Here is a 16,124-nt window from a genome sequence, read left to right as displayed (position 1 = left end):
TCAATTAGCTTATCACTCATATTGGTCAACTGATGATGCCATAGCGTCTGCACTCCACTGTCCTGTCCCGCCTGGTAATTGATACCTCATACACCAGCATGCTGTTTACTGACTTCAGCTTGTCACTTAACATGATCATCCCAACCTGGCGTCCACAGACCTCTTGCTCAATAGTATTGGTCCATGGCATAAAAGAGGTTGGGAACCCCTGCCTTAGAAGCTGGTGGGTAAATTTTCCTTGTTGGGTCTCAACACCCCTCTCTGTAACTGAACCCTGAATTTGACAGAAAGAACATAATCAGTTCGCATTGGCAGAAACATCTCTAGCTCTATTACGCTGAATGCTGAAGCTCAGCCCGCTGCTGGTGCATAACTGCACAGCAAGATCCAGTTAAAACCGAACTGTCACTGATAACACAACAGTGGCTGTCTTCATCAACAACAACAACAAAACGGTGTAGAAAGGGGAGGTAGAGTGGCTGGTAAAATGGCGCGAGCACAACAACTTGAGGCTCAACATGGACAAGACCGCAGTGATGATTGTGGACTTTAGGAAGGTGCAGGCTGACCCATTTCCGTTGCACACGAACAGCTCCTCCATGAGGAGAATTAGGAGCACCATAGTTCTGGGGTGCAGATCAAGAACAATCTCAGCTGGTCCCTCAACACCACCTCTTTGGACAAGAAGGCATGACATCTCCATTCCTGTAGAGATTGAGGCTTCCCATCTCTCAATCTAACCAACTTTATAGGAGCACCATTGACAGTGGTCTGAGCAGCTGCACCAACATCTAGTATGAGAATTGCAAGTCAGATTGTAACACCTGCATTGCACTGGTTTTCAATCGCGTGTGACTAGTCGCTGCACTTTTCAAGAAAATCAAATTACATAGTACTACATTAGGTCATCAGAAGATTCCAGTTATCGGAAGGAGGCAGTGAATAGAAACCACACACTTCTGGAGATGAGTTTTGTTTATAAATAAATTTCAAAATTCCAACATTCTGTTTAGATTCCAAATCTTAGATAGCAAACCAATCCTTTTTGATTAGAATCAGTGAGATTCCTTTATTACTCTAATCTCTCTAATTAAATCTAGTGTTATTCCTATTTAAAAGTTTACAGACTAAACTTTCCTTTTTACATAGCCCTAGCTAGTTAGAAAACCAAATATAATTCTTATTCTTAAGTATCATAGTTAACTTCAATTTCATTTCCAGGCAGTATATCTATGTTTATGTTCAAATTCAAAAATGATATATACACAGTTTAACTCCTTTCACGACAATTCTCCAACATCACAACTTTTAAACAATGTAAATCTCATTCAGTGACCTATCAAAGTCTGCAATAATAATTAGTTCTTTCACAAAATCAAATTCAGATTCTTCGAATGAAAATAAACTTGTATGTCTAACCGAATTAAATCCTCTGTATCATCACACATTTTGTTCCCGCACTGGTTCGTCGAATTTAGGGTAGCTTGCCATCTTCTTTCATGGTTCATTGGAATGAAATAGTTTATCATCCACAGCAAGTCAATTCCCAGACTTGTACAAAAACTTCACCAAATCCTTTGGTATGATTTTACAGAACTAATTCCTGATGACACAATAGGGATCTTGGACACTCGTCCCTGCCAATATTGTTTCATTATAGCTGCTGCATGTTATAGCCATAACTTCAATAAGTCTTCTATTGCTATTGTCTCTCTTCTCGGGGTTTCACCCTGAGGTTTCCAAGTTAGTAGGGTAAAGATACTCAACTACTAATTCCAATCTTAACAGTTCATGTTTCATTTAAACATATAAGATTATTAAGGGATTGGACATGCTAGAGACAGCAGACATGTTCCTGGTGTTGGGGGAGTCTAGAACCAGAGGCCACAGTTTAAGAATAAGGGGTAGGCCATTTAGAACGGAGTTGAGGAAGAACTTTTTCACCCAGAGAGTTGTGGATCTGTGGAATGCTCTGCCTCAGATGTTTTCAAGAAAGAGTTAGATAGAGCCCTTAAAGATATCAGAGTCAAGGGATATGGGGAGAAGGCAGGAATGGGGTACTGATTGTGGATGATCAGCCATGATCACATTGAATGGCGATGCTGGCATGAAGGGCTGAATGGCCTACTCCTGCACTTACTGTCTGTTGTCTTCAGCTTCTAATCGTTGCTGTGTTTCTCTCTTTGTCCCTGCCTACATCAGCCGTGCCTCTTCTCGCATAGTGTTTTTATTTCAAATTCTCTTTTAAAAAAAAAATCGGATAACCTCGTTTTCATCCCTCTGCAGGTGAAGCGTTCGAACAGTACATCTTTGGGTTTAATTAACCTGGGTTACAATATGATTGCAAGTCCCTTCAAAGGACTCTGCTGAGAGGATCATCAAGCCCTCAGAGGTATTTATCAGGATGCTGTGGACACAGGACCCTTAGCACTGTCAATGATCAATCCCATGTGTCCAGGAACCTCACTGAATCCCTGCCATCAGGCAGGAGGTACTCTAGCATTAGGACAAGAACAGCTCGGATGGGAAACAGCTTCCTTCCTCAAGGCCATAAGACTACTGAACTCCCTGCCACCACCCAGGTCTCATTGCACATGAGGCACCAGTACAGTTATACTGTTTGCTTTTTAAACTTGTATCATAAATGCACCTTTTTTGTTAATTTATTTATGGTAATATTACATTATGTGTTATATGTGAATTACATGTAGTGTGTTTTTCACCTTAGCCTGGATGAATGTTGTTTAGTTTGGCAGTATACATGTGTACAGTTGAATGACAATAAACTAAATTTGAGCTTGAACAGCCAGAAATATACTCTGAGCCCCAGCTTTTTACATATTCAAGGATAAAGTGCAAACCCGAGGGAATTAAATGCAGCATCTCCAAGTTTGTGGATGACACAAAGCTGGGCGGTGGTGTTAGCTGTGAGGAGGATGCTAAGAGGATGCAGGGTGACTTGGATAGGTTAGGTGAGTGGGCAATTTCATGGCAGATGCAATTTAATGTGGATAAATGTGAGGTTATCCACTTTGCAAGAAAAGGAAAACAGATTATCTGAATGGTGGCCAGTTAGGAAAAGGGGAAGTGCCTCGAGACCTGGGTGTCATTGTACACCAGTCATTGAAGGTGGGCATGCAGGTACAGCAGGCAGTGAAAAAGGCAAATGTTATGTTAGCATTCATAGCAAAAGGATTTGAGTACAGGAGCAGGGAGGTTCTACTGTAGTTGTACAAGGCCTTGGTGAGACCGCACCTAGAGTACTGTGTGCAGTTTTGGTCCCCTAATCTGAGGAAAGACATTCTTGCCATAGAAGGAGTACAGAGAAGGTTCACCAGATTGATTCCTGGGATGGCAGGACTTTTATATGAAGAAACACTGGATCGACTAGGCTTATACTCACTGCAGTTTAGAAGATTGAGAGGGGATCTTATTGAAACATATACAATTCTAAAGGGATTGGACAGGCTAGATGCAGGAAGATTGTTTCCGATGTTGGGGAAGTCCAGAATGAGGGGTCACAGTTTAAGGATAAAGGGGAAGCTTTTTAGGACCAAGATGAGGAAAAACTTCTTCACACAGAGAGTGGTGAATCTGTGGAATTTTCTGCCACAGGAAACAGTTGAGGCCGGTTCATTGGCTATATTTAAGAGGAAGTTAGATATGGCCCTTGTGGCTAAAGGGATCAGGGGGTATGGAGAGAAAGCAGGTACAGGGTTCTGAGTTGGATGATCAGCCATGATCATACTGAATGGTGGTGCAGGCTCAAAGGGCCAAATGGCCTACTCCGCACCTATTTTCTGTTTCTATGTCCAGATGTCCCATATTGCTTCTCTGAGGGACTTCCCAACATCTATAATGTGGAAATTGCCTCTCAGATGCTATTGTATCTGATGCAGAATGCAAGACTCAGCTGATTTAATAGTATCACAGCGCAGAAGTATTAAGTCAAAATTAAAAGTTACTTTTTTTAAAACTCTCTGCAATTCTTTGTGTTTCAGTTAATTTTCTAACTTTAAGCTTATTTGAATTTTATGGACACATTACCAATTAGTCAAGAAAAGACCCACCTCCTTTCCTCTCCTCTTTTCTCATCTCCACTCATCTCTCCATCATCCTTTTACCCTCTCCTGAGCCCACGGAGTTCTTCTGAAGTGTGATCACTTTATTAATGTAGAAAGCAAGGAGCCAATTTGCCCTCAAGATCACACAATCAGCAACATTAAAGTGATTTGTTAATTTGTTTTTCTGATGTTACTAGTTTGTAAATGAATAAAAAATGCAGTATCCAGTTCTTCTTCATCACCATTCTATGACATGCTCCAATCAAAAATGCAGATGAGGCCTTGATTAAGCATTTTATTTGACAAACCACCCCTCCACCAATGCAGCACTCCCTCAGTACTGCATCCTTTGTCATCTGCCACTTTCTTTATGAAATGGTGCATTTGACTACAACCCAAGTCACTAAACATATAGAACCGCCAGATTTGCTTTATGACCAGGGTATAACATTAAAACCAGATGAATAAATCCAGACATATATAGCATCAAAAGACCCTTAACAAGCTGATTGGAGTTCAAATTCCAATTCGGTTTAAACCACTTTCCTATTATACAGAAGTGGCTGTTTGTCTTGGCTCTCAGAATCCTGAACGGTCTCGTATTTATATTGAATAGTGACCAAATAATTCACATTTTACACAAGGATTAAGTTTTTTTTCAGCCAGAGCTTATGCTGCAACAGAAACCAATTGTACCTCATCCAACTTAAGAACAGCACAAAGGGAATCTGGAAACACTTGTCAGAGATGGAATTGCTGAAAATTCTCAGAATTACAGTTTAAACATATTAGGTGCATGTTTCCTTGTACTTGGCTCCAACAGTAGTTCTGATCTATTACAGGTGGTTAAGAGTTCAGAAGATTTCACCAGTGCCAAAATAAGTGAAGGAACACAACTCAGTAACTAAGAGTTCAGTGGACGTCCCCACAAATCTACAGTACTCTCAGGACCAGGCAGTCCAAGCTCCTAAGTCATTTCCTGTAACCTCTGTTGTATGTGATGCAATTGCAGGATAAATACAAGCAGTATGGAACCACAACAGATTTCCAGTTCAAAGGGAAGGTAAATAGCAATTTTAAAATAAAATACACTATAGTCTAAATGGCTGTTGGCTTGAAGGTTTCCTTCAGACAGACAAGTGGGAAGGAGTTTCAACTCCTTTAAACAACCCTCCCCAGACACTAATTTCCTCAATCCCTTGATAACTTACAACAATTTTTGTTTTAGGTTTTTCATGAAGTATTGACACTGATGGCTGAGGTAAAAAGAAAATTCCAGTAGATTGTTATCATTTTTAGACCATTACAACATTGGTGCAGTGAGCTCATAACAAGATTTGTGGCATCATTTCAACCTTTCTCTCAGTCTGCTTTTCACAAAGACTTCATCAAAAAGATTAGCTTTCTACCACATTATTTGCACCTTATGTTTACACGCATACATCATCAGTGTGGAAGAAATTGAAGCTTCTGAAGGTCTTAATAGTGCAAAAACAGAAGAGATGACTTAATGTTAAGGGTATTCTGCCTCTCTTTACAATGAAACTGATGATGCAAAAGTTACAGTTAAAGGAGGACATTAATGATAGGAAAGTACCACAGATAAAGCAAGATCTCATTGCAAGACGTTTGATCCAGATGTAAAACATGTTCAGTTACTGGTGTAGGTGGAAAAATGCTGATGTAATGGAACTTATCTTCCAGGTTCCACTCAAACAGGACTGGTCTTAAAATGTATTGTTCCACAACCAGGCCAGGGATAAACCCAGCAAATGCAGCTTAATATAGCTGGGGAAGGCAGTGGAAGCACTTATTTGTTAGACAGTGTTTAGTCAAGGACAGTAGTTTTTTTTTTATATACAAGGTAAATCAGGTCTGACCAACTTCACTGATAAAGCATCAGAGAAGTTGGATGAGGGCAGGACTGCATGAGAAGTCAGAGTCACGCTGCATAGAACAGGCCCTTCAGCCATTGTAACCTGTGCTACCATATACTATCTATGCTGATTTTATATTTCCTCTCGCATTTTCCTTAATACCCCCTCTTCAAACAAGCTGATTCACCTGCCATCTACCTACCTACACTAGTGACTGTTTGCATTAGATAATTCATCTCTATTGTATGGCTTTCAGAAGTATGGCAACACACAATTAGGGAGTAAGTGTCAGCATGGATAGGTTTTGTAACAGGCTGGCACTGCCAGTCATAATTCAATGCCCAAGTCAAGTGAGGCAGGTGCCACCAGAAGGTTCCTCTCAGGCCGGGAGGACAGTATGTAGTCAATGGCATGATTTGGGTAGCCAATTTCACAAGTGGGACTCTTCCACTTATGGTACAGATGGCCACATCACCCGCACTTCTTCAAACAGATGCAGGTCTTTCAGATTATTCTTGGAAGATTAAAGCTTGGGACTTGATCATTTGGGTCACCTGCCAAGATGTAGTTGGTGATGTTTGCAGTTCATTTGTACAGGAAGGACAAAATATGATCAGCACTGATACAATAGTGTCCAGGAAGATGTATACCAATTGGATTTCCTGTTAAATTATGAATGTGTTATGTTTTGGAACTAAAACAATTATGGGAACTCAGCAGAAATGTACAGGATCTCAGTATCAGAAAAAAAAGCAAATTCATTCCTTATCAATTACTGTCCCTAGATAGCCCTTCTCCCCAAATGACCTCTGCCTGTGATTGTGTCATTATTAATTTAGCTTCTGTATCATCCCTCATAGCTCTTTTTTATTTCAGCTTCTGTGAATTTACAGTTTTAATTTCCCTTCATTTGCTATTAATACAAACTAATCTTTAAAAGAAAATTTGCTGGAGCCGATGAGTTAATCATTAATGGTTTGAATATCCGAAAGGTATATTGGATTGTATGTGGCACTGTTCCATCTAGCTTTCTACAATAAAATAGTATGTAAGACTTTTCTAAAAGGCATTTTTGTGAAATTGGGTGAAAAGAAGCTACCTAGTTAAAACTACATACCATAAGTCTCAAACACGAGGAAATCTGCAGATGCTGTAAATTCAAATAACACACACAAAATGCTGGTGGAACACAGCAGGTCAGGCAGCATCTATAGGGAGAAGCACTGTCGACGTTTTCGACAGTGCTTCTCCCTATAGATGCTACCTGGCCTGCTGTGTTCCACCAGCATTTTGTGTGTGTTGTTACCATAAGTCTACTGTCATTCACACTTTCCTTCCTCCCATTGTTGTTGTTGTTGGATATTCATCCAAAAAAAATAGTTAAAGAACTATAAGTTCCTCAGCTCACTAAATGAAAGTTATGATGCTCATTTTGATTAATCTGTTCCATAAAGTTAAGCATGGCTGGGCTTTCTGACTAATTTGCCTGTCATTTGCCTGTTAATGTTAAAATACATTTCACTAACATTGGAGACCATACATACTTTACTTAAAGAAAAAGTCACACTAGTAAAATAGAGGGCTATGTGGCAGGGAAATTCTAGGCAGTCTCTACAGTAGGTTACATGGTCAGCACAACATTATGGGCCGAAGGGCCTGTAATGTGCTATAGATTTCTATGTTTCTATGTTAATAAGCCCCTGCTTTATCACCACTAATAACTATTTCAAGTCCAAATAGTTCTGTATTAATAAAGCTATTAAAAATTCAAAAAAATATTTTGTGGTAACCATATTAAAATATAATGTCAGCTGGTGGCATAGTGGCATCTGGGCCAGACTTCGAGGCGAGAGGTCCCTGATTCGAATCTGGTCGGCAACTTGCACGCTTTCCATCTAGGTTGGATTGAGTGTTGAGCTAACAATTCAGCCTCATAATAAAGCAGACAAATGCTAAAGAAATGGCTAGGTTGCCAACCAGTCCGTCACAAGGCAAGGAAAGGAATTACAGCGATATTAAGATATAGTTTGGCTTTAAAATATTATTGAGTATGGGCAAAATGATAAGTACTTTGTCCCATAACAGACGAGTCAAAAACTGGAAGGCACAGGAGTAGGTCAGAGACAAGAGGTGTTTCACGCTGAGAGTGGTTGAGATTTGGGATGCACTGCCTGAGTGGACTGAAGCAAGTATTCATTCTCACAACATTCAGTGCATACCTGGAAGAGCTCTTGAATTGCCAGTATTTTTTCCCCAAGGCTAACAGCCAAGTACTGGTAAGTGAGATGAGTGTGGATGTCATGTGATGGTTGATATAGACATATAGTAGTGGGCTGATTAGACTGTTTCTGTGCTCTGACAGTCTATGATACTTGAGGGAACAACATAAATTCTGATACTTGTATTGCTTGATGTTGCTCAATTTATATTCCCTGTGCTTGCAAAGATACTCACTTTTCCTGTTCAAAAACACATCAGTTTATGTTTAAAACATTAAATGCATGGGTCATGTCCCAATCCTCCCACACATCAATAATATTGACTTTGATTTCCTTACTTTTTATTTGGTAACTCAATCAAAAACAATAAACAAGACTAAGTACCAAATTGCACATTAAATCTTTGGACACTACCTTATATTTTAAATATATGTTGTTTCTGTTTTTGCACAATTTTTAATCTACTCAATATATGTATAGTGTAATTGATTTACTTATTTATTATTATTTTTCTTTTCTTCTATATTATGTATTGTATTGAACTGCAGTTGCTAAGTTAACAAGTTTCGCATCACGTGCCGATGATAATAAACCTGATTCTGATCCTGAAATGACCATCAAGGTCAGATTGAATTCCATTTTGAATCTCTTTGGAGAATTGTTCCTCAAAGACTTAGGCTCAATAACTTTACAGAATTGGGGCAAATTTCACATCTGGTTTGTGGTGGTATTTTAGCATTTTAACACTTGACACATGAAGTCCTGAGATCTGTTAAGTAGTCTAATCAACAATCCTCAAGCAGTCCACAGGAGGTCACTATTAAATGGCCACACTGCAGTTAGGAGCATGAAAGCCTGATTATACAGCCCCTTTTCCTTCCAGAATTGTCTGATCATTCTCATAACTTGAAGGTATCAACTTGATAGAAGGGCTATTAAGACTTGTGTACACATTCACAATTATCTGGATGATGGTTTTGGAGTCAAAAATCAATTCCCTTCATCCCAGAGATGCTGCTAACACACTGAGCTTCTCTAGAAGATTGTTTGTTGGTGCAGATTCCAGCATCTGCAGTCTTTTGCATTAACAGGTGTCTATCTTGTCACTCAGAGCTGAGAAAGTGCAGGCCACTCAGTCAACAAATCTCACTTGGATTTGCCCTTCAAAGAGGTTGACATAATTCACTGGTGATACCAGTGTGACATCTCAATTGCTAAGCCCATCACCTACTTGATGTCACCACACACAAATATCTCCCCAAATGACTTTCCTCTCATTACAGTATATTAAACAGATATTTGATGTACTTAGATCTCCTGTGCTGATACCCTTAACCTTAGGGACATACAGAAGATAACCTGGCTGGGAGTCAAAGCTTCCATTCTAGAAAGCATTTCCTGTGCTACAGTAATTCACCAGGTTTACATTGGAACCTTGGCTGCTTACATGGGAAATGGAAAAGACTGTTTTGCAACTATTTGGTTTGTTGCCAATGCTTCCACATTAATCAATGGGATACCCAAATGTCAGTTTAAAATCACAACGTTAAAGTGTCAGAGATCATTGGACTTGCCCATCAACATTTACAGTAAGCAAGTCTAACACTCTGCTCAGCTTTCTAATCCCCATTCACTTTCAAGTTCCCTCACAAGAGCTTGGGAAATTTCCCAATTGCACTTAAGGTGCATACCATTTTCTTTAAAAATATGTAAATTATAATAGACTTCCTAAACCCTGTTTGTGTCTCTACTACTATTATCTGACTGCCTGCAGTTGAAATTAAATCTTATTTTAGGTGCTTTCTTTCCCCACATCTTTTATGAATGCATTCAAATTGGATTGACATCATATTTTTCTGGAGTACAGTCATTAATAAGAAGGGGGAGAAGATGTCACTTCTAACTTTGCAGTATGCTTAAGGCATCCATCCATAACAAATGTAAAATCTCACCACTTCTGTTGCAAGGAATATCAAAGCATAAAGCATTTGTACTTGTCTTCAGAAGAGAGAGGATTTAGCAATGCTAACGTGCTGAGGAGGGTAGTCACCGATTTAGCCTTCAGAACTTTTGAAGCTCCAAATAAGTTTCATAGACACAGAAACTGCAACACTTCAAAAAATAAATACCAAGGAACACTTTAGAATTCAACATTCTGACAGTCACCCATTTTCCACGCAGAACGGTGATTATTCTTTGATATGAGGAGGATGAAGACAAGTATGAGGAGATTCATGAGGAGTGTGAAGGTTGGCAAAGTACTTTCTGTGCTGCAGACTGTAATTCTATGCTAATTAAAGTCTTGGCTTGGGATACAAGTCCTTTAAAGTTAGACTCCTCCATGCACTGATGATTGAAAGTGTGTCATGGTCCAAGCCAGATACCAACTTTAATTTTTGGCCTGTCAAGAGATCAATGACCTGACCAGGGAAAATGGCTGGTGCTGACGTTAACCTCTGCGCCCCTGAGCTTCAGTTGAACAGAAAACTAATGTGTTCACATTCTCTCTCTGGGACCTAATCCAGTAGCACACTGTCGGAGAGTGGCATTTATAATCAGCAAGAATGGCACATTTTGCAAGCAATTTCCACCTGCTTATTTTCAGTGACATATGTCAAAAAATACTGTTAATCCTGCTGAGTGATACCGAGCAGTAAATCAGTGTAACCTGGGAGTGTTAGTTCTTGTGTTACAAATAAGTTTCATATAGATAAAAATTGATAGTCTTGAAGCTCAAATTAGAAAACTGAAAATTCCCTTCTGTAGTCCTGCTGCACTTCCAATATAAAGCTAGTATTATAAACAACAAAATGGATCATCTATTGCATAAACAACTACACAGCTTACAATAATGCTGAAAATCCTGGAAATATTCAGCAAGCCAGAAACGTTCCGAGCAATAATCTTTCATCTGCTACTGGAAATTAGAGAAGTAGCATTTTTTAGGTTAAAGGTAGAGAAAAGGTGGAAAGGAAAGAGAAAATGTTAAGTTCTATGAAAGAATTAAATAAAGGAGGAGATTCATGAGATTTGTGTGAATCATAAATATTGGTGGTTCAATGCAGTAGACTAAATAAATCTGTAATTGTTGATCAACTAACTGGAGGAAAAGAATCTTGGATATTTCATATTTGCTAGAACTCCAAAAAAACCCCTAATTTTTCCAAATCTGGTTCAAACTTCTTGACCTCATGTTTGTGTTCACTCCTTCTTGGCTCCTCAGCCCTGTCACTTCTATCACCCCTGTGTTTAATCAAATATTATTTCAGCTCCTAATAATTCCAAGTATTGATCCTCAACCCAATGTTTTGGTATGGATCTTCTGGTTTAAAAATAAATGGTCACTTTGCTTGGAAGTGTTTGGTTTCACCATGTAACCAGATGGAGGTTTAACATTCCCAAGTGAAAACAGAGGTTTCTCACTTCGACTCTGCAGGTCGTGATCTTAGGGCAACAATGTACCATTGTTGACTTCTCATGTTTGGTATTCATACTGTATTTTCAAACACCATGAGCCATTGGCCCATTAAGTCTCTTCCACTTCTTATCGGGCCCATTTCCCCACTAATTTATTTCTGTCTCCCAATGCCCCCACCACCTACCACCAACAGGGGCAAGTTCCAATAGTTAATTAACCTACCAGCTCAATTTTGGGATCTAGGAGGAGGCAAGAGCACCCGGAGGAAACCTAAACAGACATTGGGCAAATCTTGACACACCCAGCACCCTAGACCAGGATCGAACCAGAATGCAGGAACTGTATAGTGCAACCAAAGAGCAGTTTGGGGAGGGAAAGGGGAAGAGCAAATTTTCCCACTTAAATTATCCCAGCTAACCTGATGGAAGTATAATTGCCCACTGACTACAATCCAAGAAAGAGCCCTTAATAGATGCATAAATACAAAGCAAACTTCTTTTTCTTTAATTTGGTTGATTTAAATAAACTTAATTGTTTCCTGGTGCTTTTAGGCTTTTTTTTGAATAAGTACTTTAACAGTTGACAGAAATTTTAATTGCAGGTTTTGTGGCTCGAGTTGCATTTAAATGATTGGGGCTATCAATCAATCTTTTTGACAATGAGAGCGTGGCATAAGTAAATAAGCACCAGAATTTGAAGGGGAGAATAATCGAATAGTTTTGCTACATTAGAACATTAAATTCTCCCTAACCCCAATGAATACACAACATTCTTTTTCAATGTATTGCAAATACAGTCAGGCTAAAGGTAGGAATAATACTTATTTATCCATTTATCCACAGCACACCGTCCTTTTGCTAATGGTATAATTAAATAGAATTTTCAATGTGACATCTCATTTAGCTTTTAACAGGTTATTTCCATTTATTATTGCCTGTATGGGTCATACTAGATTTGAGTCTGAGCTTTCTGTCAAACTAATAGAAGATAAAACCTGTCTTGGTGGAATTAGCCAAGCTCTAGACATTTTCTTTAGCTTTGTTGACAGAGGGTGTCCTTCCCAAGCTGTCACAGAAGTAACACAATGGAAAGGAAAATCTGCCTTGATGTACTAAGCCAATTATCAAAAGCACTGGCCAAAGTATGACAAGTACTGCAAGGTTCAATAAACCGAAACTGTAGCTCACAATCACACATGGGCTAAAACAGGACAGCAAAGCAGTCTGTTTGCTGGTTCATCTTGAGCTATGGGGGAGTGGTTTTCACACATGTATGCATGTTGTCCAAGGCATTATTTGAGCAAGCAGGTGCTTTCCAAGCCTCAGGAATGTTATTCCCACTATCACGTGTGTTGCATCAAATTGTGTCTAGTAAAGCTCCTAAAGTACTAATTCTTAAGTGGAGCTGGTAAGGTGGGTTCAGGTGGTCCAATGTTATAGGTTTTAGGATCAGATATCAAAGATTTGGTGAGAAGAGGTCAACAGTCAGAGAAAGGAACTGGGGTCGGGTTTCTCCATTCCAAAAACTGTGGCCTGTCAGCCCAAGGCACAACCTCCTTGTAAACTGCCTTGGAATAGTTATTGTTGAATGATTGTTCTTAAATTAGCTTTTCACTTAGTTTGAATCGATTTTTATGCTTTACCCAGGAGACAATATGTTGAAACAGTTATGATCAAAATGGACCAAACTCACAGGAAGGACAATTTCATTCCCAGATGTGTTCACTGAGGCTTTGGGACCTAGCATAGCTTTCAACAGGAGGTTCCCACGATTGAGACAATTACTGCTGTCCACTGCAAAGCCCAGTTAATGCAGGGCCAGGCAAAGGTTCAGAGGTGATGCTCAGCAGCAATGAGCAACCACGTGAAATTTATCAGTTCTTAACTTTCATTTCTGGCACGCATTCATATTAGAACTTGAATCTATTTTGATCTTAATTATTTTAACATACAACTACTGACTCCTGCATAGTTTTTCTTTTAGTTTGAATCAACTAATTAAAGAACCACAAATCAACACTGAGCATTCCAAGGCAGTTTACAGAAAATTGTTGATTGAAAGACAAAATATTCAAAAATACCACAGGACTGCTCAATTTTAATATCAAATTGCTTCTGCAAAAAGTGATATTGTAATGTTCAGACATACAAGAACAGTTAGAAATCCTCAGCAGACTATTGAAATGTGTGGGCGTCAATAACTCTGGTCTCACCCACTGACTTACTTGTACACGGCATTGCTCGTGGGTCTGTCTCTGCTCTGTAGTAACTCTTTTCACAGATACATTGTGATGAGCTCTCTTGATGCGAGTAGCTATGAGGTGGACATTTCATGCAGTATGCATCCATGGAGGAAGCCTTGTAGAAACCAGGTCGGCATGCTGAAATACAAAACAAAAGGAGTTGTAGAAGCAGGTTACAAAAACTATTAAAACTTAGTTAAACACCGGTGTAGATCCACTGTAACAATGTCACTTGCACTACACAAGCTCACTCTAAATTCTTTTTAATCCAACTAGTTATAGCCAGACCTGCAGCAAGAAGACAAATAACTCAAAATAAATCTAGAATAAAGGATCAGGGAGCTCTACGTTAACAATGGTTTCATGAATTTCACTGACAAAATAAAGACTCACTAACCATTTTCCAGCATGGTGCAAGGAACCAACAAGGTATTAAAATAAGTCCCCAGAGGAAGAGAGTACAGGAGGAAAGCACAGAGAGAACAGGTTTGATTGGCTGAACCAATGAATATATTAGACAAGTGGCAAAAGCTATTAGCCACACAACATGAATGTGTTCAAATCCAAATAGTTTCTCTATTATTAGACTGCTTAAATCAGGTTTATGAATATTCACATGAACATACAGTATTGAACAAAAGTTGTAGGCTAAGGTGTTGGGAATGGACAGGATGGGGCACTGTGGAGAGGTGTGGGACAGCTGGCAGAGGACTGCCGGGGCAGGGGCTGGCATCATTGCAGACACACCCAGCACTGAGACACCCAGCAAGGTCATTTGATTCCACGAGAGAATGTTTCTGGTGCTTCTCGCTCCCTCCCCTCTCCCCAACCGTGATTCAACTCTCCCTGTCCCTTTCCCCCGCTCAGTCCACAATAGGGAGCCACATCAGAATCAGGTTTATCATCACTCACGTATCATGAAATTTGTTTTTTTTTTGCAGCATCAGTACAATGCAATACATAAAATTACTACAGTGCTGTGCAAAAGTCTTAGGCACACATACTTACAGAGTGAGGCTGTCTATAAGACTTTTGCAGAGTACTGTGTAAATTAGTAGAATTTGACTATTCAACCCCTCAAGCCTGTTTCACTATTTAATATAATTGTGGTTGATCTGATTGGACTTCCTTCCCCAGAAATATTTCATTATTTGCTTATCCACAAAGCATCTACTTCTGTGTCAAAATTACTCAAAGTCTCAACTTCTGCTCTTTCTGGAGGAAGATCCAAAAGCCAAAACATATTTGCAAGTGGAATAAATTACTAAATACCCAATTGAAGTGGTTTGTGAGTTTTGAATTATTTTTACTCTCTATGACTGAGTTCAGACTGAATCCAGGAACTATATCAAAGGGGACATGAACGTTATCTCCTACAATCAGTAAATCCTTTTGCTCCCATTACCTTTGTGCTCTTATCTAGGTTTGACTTGAATGTAGCTAGTTTCCTCAGTCACATGTTGTAGTGTATAATTCAACATCATTATATTCTGTGTTGGATTTATTGGTGATCATCTTATATTTATGGTCTAAAGTTTAAAGTTCTTTACCCAATGAAACCCTTTCAGAACAACTCTATTAGGCCACACCTATCTTCTTTTATTTAAAAAAAGAACTCCATTCTATTTATTGTTTCTTGATGGGTCTATTCCCTGGAATTACTCCAGTGCACACACTTTTTAAATCTTGTCTAGTGTCTCTATATGCTCTTTATAAAATAGTACCAAAACATTAACATTACCCCAACCATAGTCTAACCAAGGTTTAATACCAGTTTAACTTCATTTCTCTGATTTTCAGTAATATCCTTCAACAAATTAACACCAATGAGCTGTTTATTCTTTTACTGGAATTAATTTGTGCTTCTTTAGGGGATCTGTTTATAAATATAATGGGACCCTCTTTCTCTAGAGATTTTCCATTGATGATTGAGAATCGTCATTCTTCCAAATGAAATTTACTATCCTAAACTTGTTACATTGTGCTACGATATATAAAACTTGCTCTATCTCAATGCTGTATGCTGAAAACCTAAAAAAGTCATCTGTTTTCCATCATCATCTGCACTTTAGTACTGGATTTTGGGAAGTAACCAGTCAATTTTACAGCTAAGTAAAAACAGGTGATTAAGTAAGGCAACTTTCCAATTACTGTGACTTCTGCATTTGGGGAAAACAAGGAGAATCTCTTTACATTAGTCTCAGATTATTTCTTTTTTAAATAATCTCGTGAATGTTGGAAAAAATTCCTTTAGCTAACTGGCTCAGTTTGTTTTCTTCCCAACAAATCTCAGAATAAAATTCT

At 38.9% G+C, this 16,124-nt stretch overlaps 1 protein-coding gene across 3 annotated transcripts in view; it reads right to left on the bottom strand.

Moving 5' to 3' along the window:
- Positions 1 to 16,124, bottom strand: part of epha4b (eph receptor A4b) — a 364,912-nt gene that overhangs the window by 143,822 nt on the left and 204,966 nt on the right. For all 3 annotated transcript variants that reach the window (XM_059949034.1, XM_059949040.1, XM_059949041.1), the window contains exon 4: positions 13,803 to 13,958. In XM_059949034.1, the coding sequence (XP_059805017.1) occupies positions 13,803 to 13,958 (156 nt within the window). The remainder of the gene's footprint in view (positions 1 to 13,802; positions 13,959 to 16,124) is intronic.

The sequence above is a fragment of the Hypanus sabinus genome, chromosome 2, assembly GCF_030144855.1.
Source record: "Hypanus sabinus isolate sHypSab1 chromosome 2, sHypSab1.hap1, whole genome shotgun sequence".
In the NCBI taxonomy this organism is placed as follows: Eukaryota; Metazoa; Chordata; class Chondrichthyes; order Myliobatiformes; family Dasyatidae; genus Hypanus; species Hypanus sabinus.
The sequence above is the reverse complement of the archived record's forward strand: the minus strand, read 5'-3'. Positions and strand labels throughout refer to the sequence as shown.